The sequence below is a fragment of the Aulonocara stuartgranti genome (assembly GCF_965226115.1).
Source record: "Aulonocara stuartgranti genome assembly, chromosome: 3".
Classification (NCBI taxonomy): domain Eukaryota; kingdom Metazoa; phylum Chordata; class Actinopteri; order Cichliformes; family Cichlidae; genus Aulonocara; species Aulonocara stuartgranti.
This window is the reverse complement of record NC_138941.1, coordinates 46927743-46937125: the sequence shown is the minus strand read 5'-3', so window position 1 is coordinate 46937125 and position 9383 is coordinate 46927743. Positions and strand designations below refer to the sequence as shown.

The 9383-nt window shown below is 46.2% G+C and overlaps 1 protein-coding gene and 1 long non-coding RNA gene across 5 annotated transcripts in view; one reads left to right on the top strand and one right to left on the bottom strand.

Moving 5' to 3' along the window:
• Positions 1-9383, bottom strand: part of LOC309697815 — a 332892-nt gene that overhangs the window by 293904 nt on the left and 29605 nt on the right. The window lies entirely within an intron of this gene.
• LOC309697695 (actin-binding protein WASF3) overlaps positions 1-9383 on the top strand; it is a 55309-nt gene that overhangs the window by 25884 nt on the left and 20042 nt on the right. For 2 of the 4 annotated variants that reach the window (XM_082519811.1, XM_082519810.1), the window contains exons 2-3: positions 5374-5470; positions 5646-5790. In XM_082519811.1, the coding sequence (XP_082375937.1) occupies positions 5658-5790 (133 nt within the window). In that variant the 5' untranslated portion in view covers positions 5374-5470; positions 5646-5657. The remainder of the gene's footprint in view (positions 1-5373; positions 5471-5645; positions 5791-9383) is intronic. The other 2 variants (XM_082519812.1, XM_082519809.1) reach the window with 1 other exon arrangement.

Here is a 9383-nt window from a genome sequence, read left to right as displayed (position 1 = left end):
ACACTGATGATTGTAGATGTGTGTGAACAACAAAGGTTTTGAGTCTGTCGTTGAATGTTAGCACAAATGGAACTGATTTCAGGTCAGCAGGCAGCTTTTTCCAAAGAACAGGAGCGCAGTAACTAAACGGAGCCTCAGCATGCGGATCGTAGGAGCATTTAAAAGACGTGAACCTGTTGACCTATAAACAGTGAGCAAGTCAGAGATGTACTGATAACAGCTTTATTTAATGACCCTACACAATAAGTCCAAAACAGCAAATCAGCCTGACATGGTTAGTCACATGGGTAGTGGTCACATGTCTGCCAAACCTCAACAGAAAGAGCAAGACTGTATGTTGGCACATGAAAGCTTGTAATTGTACACACGCACATATAGATAGATACATATTCACTCATACATGTACAGTAAAGAAATCTTTTGTTTATTCTCCCTGTTGATGGTGTAACACGCCACAGTGATGGTATTTATCCCCACAGCTGACCTGAAGTCACTTGTGGGTTGAGGCCTTTGGGTCAAATACAGTCAGTGTGTGTCTGCGACTGTGTATCAGACATACACAGGAGCCACATATTTCATGTATGTCAACTTGTGTCAACATCTGAAGCTAGCAGACCTTCAAATGTTGCACACACACTCACACACACACTCACGCGTGCACACTCAGCCTCACTGCAGTCTTATCCTGCACCGAACACACACTTACCAGTTTAAAAGCACACGCAGAGATTGGGGGAAACTCACTCGGTGTTGGACACTGGGGAGTCAGAGGAAGAGATATTCACCATTACTGGTTTATTAATGAGATGGAGAGGAGATGGAGAGCGAGAAAACAGGCAGGAATGCGGGGAAAAGTCGAGGAGGGAGGACTCCGACAGATGAGACAAATCTGAGATGAAGAGCAGCTACCGAGGCAGCAAAGGAGGATGAGGAGGAGTGCATATGTATTATTAAATACCCAGAGTGTTAGATTATTTACAACAGCTGGAGGAGGGGGAGGTCGATACTGGCTCACCCACGCACTGGTAGGGACGCTCGCTCGCACTCTCACGACGAGCCGGCGGCACAATCTGAGGTGGTTTGTGTAATTGAATGTCAGAAGCTATTAGAAGGAGGAAGGGCGGAAGAGTGTGTGAGAGACATAAAGAGGACAAACCAGTCAGTTTTTATTAAAGTTGGCATGTGAGTTTCAGGCAGGACAAACAAATTAAGGAGCATGTGAACAAATACACGTTTAGTGTCTTACAAGTGTAGAAATCGATTTCAGGGTTGAGGCACCAAAGTGGGATTATCACGTACGCCGTCATCAAGATTAAGTTTGCATCACAGACTCACAGATTCACACTTTCTGCCAGTGTTTTTGTTTACCTCCATTGTCTCGCCTTAGTACTGTTGATTGTGTCGTTGAATATATTAGAACTGTGGGAGGCAGCGCGATAACAGCAGAGCGCTGACCTGGGAAAACACACTCCTCCCACATCTACATACTGTACGGACACACACTCCAGTGTGCACACTTTGGGAAAATACACACCATACACAGATGCCATATACGCACATATGAATACACACAGACTTGCACAAAACCCTGGCCCAAAAATAACAAGCGTGTCCCACATTGAGAGTTCACTGCAAATGGAGAAAAGCCAAGCAGCTTCCTCTCACGTGTTTGACTCTGTCGGGAGCTCTGTCACACTTATTTTCCAACTTTTCTTTCTGTCTTTCTTCACCGCTCTCATGACAGCCTCTTTGGAAGAGTTGGGCCAAATGAGACTGCGCTGTTAAAGCATGTTGGATCCCATTTGGTCAATAATGTGATAATCTTTGGAAAGGAAGTTCAAATCTCCTAACTCCCTTTTTATATTTCATTTTAAGACTCTTATGGTTCGTTGGGCCAGTTGGCTCTTTTCTGGTTGGTTGTCTGGTTGATTAATCTGTCTTCTTGTTTGTTGGCTGGTCACTTGGTTGGTTTGTTTTGTTTGACTGATCATAATAATCATTCTGTGTGTTTGTGCGGTTGGTTGTTGAATCTGTTTTTCAATAGATTCGACACCACAGTGTCTGCTCCTACCCCCACAACCTCACCTGTAGTCAGCCTGGAATCCAGAGCCACACCACTGTGCCAGCCTCTCTCTTCACATGGCGCTGTTGCCTCCTGTGAGATTCCTGACACCCCTCCCCCACCCATCACCTTCACTCAATACCAGGTTGAGATGCAAATGAGGAGACTTCACTCAGGCAAGTCTGCTGGACCAGACGGAGTGAGTCCCCTTGTCCTCAAGACCTGTGCCCCCCAGCTGTGTGGAGTCTTTCATAAACTGTTTATGCTGAGTCTGAGTCTGCAGAGGGTCCCGGTGATGTGGAAGACATCATGCCTCGTCCCTGTACCAAAGACGCCACATCCCAGTGGCCCCCAGGATTACAGGCCCGCATTGACCTCCCACATCATGAAGACCCTGGAAAGGCTCATCCTGGACCAGCTGCGACCCATAGTAAGACCACATCTGGATCCCCTTCAGTTCGCTTATCAGCCTCGTCTCGGAACTGAGGACGCCATCATCTACCTGCTCAATCGTGTCTACACCCATCTGGACCAGCCGGCGAGCACTGTGAGGGTCATGTTTTTTGACTTTTCCAGTGCTTTCAACACCATCAGGCCGACCCTCCTGGGTGATAAGTTAGCAGCGATGCAGGTGGATGCTTCTCTGGTGTCCTGGATTGTTGATTACCTGACAGGAAGACCACAATATGTACGTCTCCCACAGTGTGTGTCTGACAAGGTGATCAGCAACACAGGGGCACCACAGGGGACTGTCCTCTCCCCCTTCCTCTTCACCCTCTACACCACAGACTTCAGCCACTGCACAGAGACATGCCATCTTCAGAAGTTTTCTGATGACTCTGCGGTGGTTGGATGCATCAGCAGGGATGATGAGACAGAGTACCGGGCTGTGGTCGACTCCTTTGTCACGTGGTGTGAGCAGAATCATCTGCAGCTCAACGTGGCAAAGACCAAGGAACTGATCGTGGACTTCAGGAAGACCAGGAAACACTTGACCCCTGTTTCAATTCAGGGGGTCAGTGTTGACATTGTGGAGGACTATAAATACCTTGGAGTACACATTGACAATAAACTGGACTGGGCTAAAAACACCACAGCACTTTACAGGAAGGGCCAGAGTCGTCTCTATTTTTTGAGGCGACTGAGGTCCTTCAACATCTGCCAGAAAATGCTGAGGATTTTCTATGAGTCTGTTGTGGCCAGTGCGATCCTCTATGCTGTTGCATGCTGGGGGAGCAGGCTGAGGGTCGCAGATGCCAACAGACTTAATAAACTAATCCGTAAGGCCAGCAATGTTGTGGGGATGGAGCTGGACTCCCTCAAGGTGGTGTCGGAGAGGCGGATGCTGTCCAAGATAAAGATAATGTTGGATAACACCTCCCACCCACTCCATGACATGCTGGTCGGTCACAGGAGCACGTTCAGTGAGAGACTGAGATTACCGAAAAGCACCACTGAACGACACAGGAAATCTTTCCTGCCTGTGGCCATCTCCCTGTACAACGCATCCACTTAACACACTGTTTGCTGCTACAACTACACATGTTTCTTTTCCAACTATTTATTTATAAGTGACTTATGTATGTATGTATGTATATATATGTATATATTGTACTATTCTTAGTTAGCGTATTGTCTGTCTTGTCTTAATGTTGGTTTAAAATGGAGCACTGTAACAAAAAATAATTTCCCCCAGGGATCAATAAAGTATTCTGATTCTGATTCTGATTGTCAGTCTGTTTTTATGTTCAAGTAAACGACTGACACGTCCCATTTTCATGTTAAACATCCGCTATTCTTTTCCAAAGTTGCATAATCTGTTTACAAATTATCAGTACAGTCTACAGGTGTGCAAGAGCTGAACAGTTATATCAAAAAACACAGTTGAACAACAGATATTGGTGTCACGGTCCTGGGTTGGTGGCCCAGTGCTTTGATTTTTGTATTATTATTATTATGAATCTTTGCTTTCATCTTGCTTTATGACTGCTGGTGTTTTGGTTGCTGTTTTGTAATTGTAGCTCTCCAGTTCCTCTGGGTTTGTGATTTCTAGGTCTCAGTTTTAGGCTACGTCCACATGTACGCGGGTATTTTTGAAAACTGGAAAAGCCCGTCCAAACGTACAGTTTTGAACAAATATCTCATTCCACATGTAAACGCTAAAAACGAAATGTTGGCCAATCAGAAGTCTAGAAGCCTGGGAAAGAGTACACAGGGTTTTGTACACTCACAAAAACTTTACGTTTTTGTTTTTCTGGAAAGGCAGATAATTTTGTGTTACTTTTCAAGTGCCTTCATCATTTCAGATGTTATTAACTAAAGGCATTATTTTGGTTGGTGTAGACCAGCGGTCCCCAACCTTTTTTGCGCCACGGACCGGTTTATGCCCGACAATATTTTCACGGACCGGCCTGTAAGGTGTCGCGGATAAATACAACAAAATAAAACTAGTACCGGTACCGAAAAAAAGAAGATTTATTCATAACACACGTGAAAAGACCCAGGAAAACCAAGTTAACGATAAAAACGATAACAAAATAACGCTGAAAACCAATAAAAACCCTGAAAACCATACATTTCACACCTGAGCCTCAACTCTCGCGGCCCGGTACCAAACGACTCACGGACCGGTTCCCCAGTCAGTCGTCTCTCATGTCTTTTTGGCACTAATTTATTCTTAAGAGGCTTTAAGGTTGTTCATACTGTGTGATAACTTAGTTCTTCATTAAGTCCCATATCATAACTATGTGCAATAGTGAAGCAAAAACAGAACTTTTCATATGATGATATAGCATTACTTTCTGTTACTGTTACTTTCTGTTATTGTTACTTTCTGTTACTGTTACTTTCTGTTACTGTTACTTTCTGTTACTAACTGTAATAGACTTACACATTTTTTAAATTACATTGACTCCCATATATCTGGGTTTTTCCCATTTCACTCGGCACAAAGTCATCTGGCTTTCTTCATCATACAGGACAGGATCTGCAGTATATGTAGCTCTTCTTCGTGACGTGCCCTGACTTCCTGTCTGTTCTCTCCTCTTTCATATTCAGCTCGTCTCTCCTTCTGTCACTCCGTCTTTCTCTCGTGGCTTCTCTGACCACGGTTGCTGCTCGTTAGCACCATTTAAAAACTTCTTTCTGGCTCATTGGGCTCTTGGCTCATTCCAGCAGCACTGACATTAAGCAGCGTGATGAGTGACTGTGCCCCGCGGCAGACATGACACCTCCGTTTCCATCAGCAATCACAGCTGAACATCAACCCATTTTTTTCCCTTAGCTTTCCTTCTTTCTTCCTTGTCTGCCAGGACGTGGCTGTGATGTTAGCTGTGTTTCCCAAAGGGGGATTTAAATAAAGAGCAACAGCATATTGGCTGATGTTAGAAGATATTCTGCAGACTACAGGTGAGCTGTTAGCCGGCGGCTTTGGAGATGTAAACTCATTTCGAGGATGTCATGTATTTAAACATTAGTAGAAATCGAATGAACGTTTCGAGTGAAAATCGCATAACAATTTACCCCTCTCTCTCTCTCTCTCTCTCTCTCTCTCTCTCTCTCCTTGTCTCAATGTCTTCTTCAGGTATAGACCAGCATGCCGTTGGTGAAGAGGAACATTGAGCCCCGGCACTTGTGCCGTGGAGCGCTGCCAGATGGGGTGACTAGTGAGCTGGAGTGCGTCACCAACACTACACTGGCAGCCATCATCAAGCAGCTGGGCAGTCTAAGTAAGTATACTGTAGTTCAGCACAAGAACATCCTGTAACATTCACGTAATTTTCATTCCGACATTTTAGCATTAACATGCTAGCATGAGTCTTTAGCATGATCTGATATGATGCTCGGTTTGGGGCTCTTTTTTTTGGAGGGCGGAGGGGCTTTTTATTAAAAAAAACTATTTTGTAACATTATTTCCTCTTTTAAAGAAAAATGCACTGCTGACACAAGCCAGGCAGTTTTTTGGGGTTGGTCAGTAAACCCTGTTCTGTAGCCTTGGTTTATCCAGCATTCACTGAATCAGCCCTACTGAAGATACTCAATACTCAAAGTTGCAGTCAGTCATTTTGTTGAGGTTATTTAACAGAAAAAAAATGTTGTACTCATAAATCTCTTGAATACAGTGGTTAAGATGGAAATCAACCGCTGCACATAAACGCATTGTGTGTAAGTGGCTAGAGAACGGCTACAGATGTAGTATGTAGTACAGATGTAGGCGGAGGAGAAGAGAACTGTACTGTGGAGGCACCATGTCTGCACCTTCAACATATGAAGGTCATACCTATGTTTTATTATATGAAGGGGTCCGCTTAAACAAAGAAGCAGAAGAAAACATAAAGGAAATATACATCACCGTTGGAATCTGGATAAAACTTCATCTTGCTCCTCACTCCAAGCCTTAGCTCTTGAATTGAAGTCATAGCTGTAACACAAAAAATATGCATAAACATGCTTATTTATTCCCAATATTGAAGCAATTATTTATTGTTAGCAGGTTAGACATATCATCCTTCCACTCTCCAAACAGCTGACAACAACAACGCTAAACAACAGCAGCTACCAGCTAATGCTATGCTAAGTTTGAGCATCCTAAAAATCATACTTTTCCTCTGATAAACAGTTTGATTACATTTTCATTTCATAAGTGTCAAAGTTTAGCAAAATTAAATCCACTTCAAAGAAAGTTTAGCTGCTGGCTAACCGGCTAACAGCGGCTAACAGCAGATCCAAGATGGCGGCGCGTGAACAACGCGAGGCTCAGTGTCTCTCCAGAATCTGCTATTTAGCGGTTTTTAGCGGTTTTTTATCTACTTTTAACCGGATTATTCGTCCAGAATTGCTGTGCGTTGCTGACCTACAGCAGACAAGAGCTTCTGGACATCTGGACTCACAACTCCAACAGTTTTATCGCCGATCTCCGACTCATCCCAGAGATCTCCAGAACACCGGAGGCTGCCCACTCTCCCCGGCTGGGCGGAAGTGCACGCAGACGGCGCTGAGATCGTAAACAAAGGTGAGGTAGGCGCGGAGGGCTACGGGCTAAGCTAAAGCTAACACCACACCGGCTGCCTTTACCCAGTATTTTTCTCGCCAATGTCCGTTCTCTGGCAAACAAAATGGATGAGATACGGCTCTCCATCACTAACAACAGACGGATTATGGACTCAAATGTCATGTTTTTCACCGAAACATGGCTGAACAACAGCTGCCCGGACAATGCTATCGAGTTAGCAGGACGCCACACACACCGAGCCGACAGGCTAGCAGATGACTCCGGCAAGACCAGAGGTGGAGGTTTGTGCATTTATATTAACAATGCTTGGTGCATGAACTCCACTACTACTGAGAGTCACTGCTCACCTAATGCGGAGTTTTTAATGGTCAAATGCAGACCTTATTATCTCCCCAGAGAATTCACTTCGATCATACTCACTGCCGTGTATATACCCCCCGACGCTAATGCTAGGTTGGCCATGAAAGAACTTTCTGCAGCCATTAACAAACACCAGAATAAACACCCCGAGGCTGCTTTTATTGTTGCTGGCGACTTCAACCACACCAACTTAAAGACAGTCCTCCCCAGATTCCACCAACATGTCTCCTGCCACACCAGAGGAGACAAGACTTTAGACCATGTGTATTCCAACCTGGCTGGAGCCTACAAAGCCACACCCCTCCCCCACATTGGACAATCGGACCATCTCTCCCTGTTCCTCACACCTCGGTATTCACCACTCATCCAACGTGTGAAACCTGCTGTGAGGACAATTAAAGTGTGGCCAGAGGGGACAGACGCAGTGCTCCAGGACAGATTTAAAAACACAGACTGGAATATGTTCACCCACACAGACCTGGACCAGTACGCCTCATCTGTACTGGATTACATCTCCAAAACCACAGACAGTGTCACCACCCAGAAACGGATCACCATGTACCCCAACCAGAAGCCTTGGATGAACCGGGATGTTCGTCTCCTCCTGAAGGCCCGCAACACTGCCTTTAGGTCAGGAGATGCACACGCCTACAGTACAGCCAGGGCTAATCTAAAGAAGGGCATCAAAAAAGCCAAACACCATTACAAAAAGAAGGTAGAAGAACACTTCTCCAACTCCAACCCCCGACGCATGTGGCAAGGACTCCAGACCATCACAGACTACAGGACCACCAAACCCTCCCCTGCATCCTCTGATGTCTCCTTCCTCAACGAGCTCAACAACTTTTATGCTCGTTTTGAGCGAGGGAACCCCACAACCACAACCAAAGCAGACATGACGCCAGACCACCAACCTATGACTCTCTCCCCCACCGATGTAGGAGCGGTGCTGAGCAGGATCAATGTCCACAAGGCTGCAGGCCCTGATGGCATCCCCGGGCGTGTTCTCAGAGCGTGTTCTGGGGAGCTTGCAGGAGTGCTCACAGACATATTCAATCTGTCCTTGGCCCACGCTGTGGTACCGGCCTGCTTCAAATCCACCTCCATCGTCCCGATACCCAAAAACTCCAACCCATCTTGCCTCAATGATTACCGCCCAGTAGCATTCACCCCCATCATCACTAAGTGCTTAGAGCGACTGGTCCTAGCACACTTCAAATCCTGTCTCCCCCCCACCCTGGACCCCCACCAATTCGCATACCGCCGGAACAGGAGCACAGAGGATGCAGTCTCCATCGCAATGCACTCTGTCCTCTCACACCTGGACAACAACAACACCTACGCCAGAATGCTGTTTATAGACTTCAGTTCAGCATTCAATACAATCCACCCCTCACAACTCATCAGGAAACTGACAGACCTGGGTATCAGTTCCCTCATCTGCAAATGGTTACTGGACTTCCTGACCAACCGCCCCCAACATGTCCGGCTGGATAACCGCTGCTCATCTACCATCACAATGAACACCGGTGTACCACAAGGTTGTGTGATGAGCCCTTTCCTCTACTCCCTCTTCACCCACGACTGCAGACCTGCTGATGGTTCCAACACCATCATTAAGTTTGCAGATGACACCACGGTGATTGGCCTCATCAGTGACAACGATGAGGCCGCCTACAGGGAGGAGGTGGATCGTCTGGCTGAGTGGTGCGACAGAAACAACCTGCTGCTTAACACCGAGAAGACCAAGGAGCTCATCGTGGACTACAGGAGGAATGCTGACCCACATCCACCCATCCACATTAAGGGGACGGCTGTGGAGCGTGTGAGCAGCTTCAAGTTCCTGGGAGTCCACATCTCCGAGGATCTCACCTGGACGACCAACTGCTCCAAGCTGGTCAAGAAGGCTCACCAGCGCCTCTTCTTCTTGAGGACTCTGAGGAAGAACCA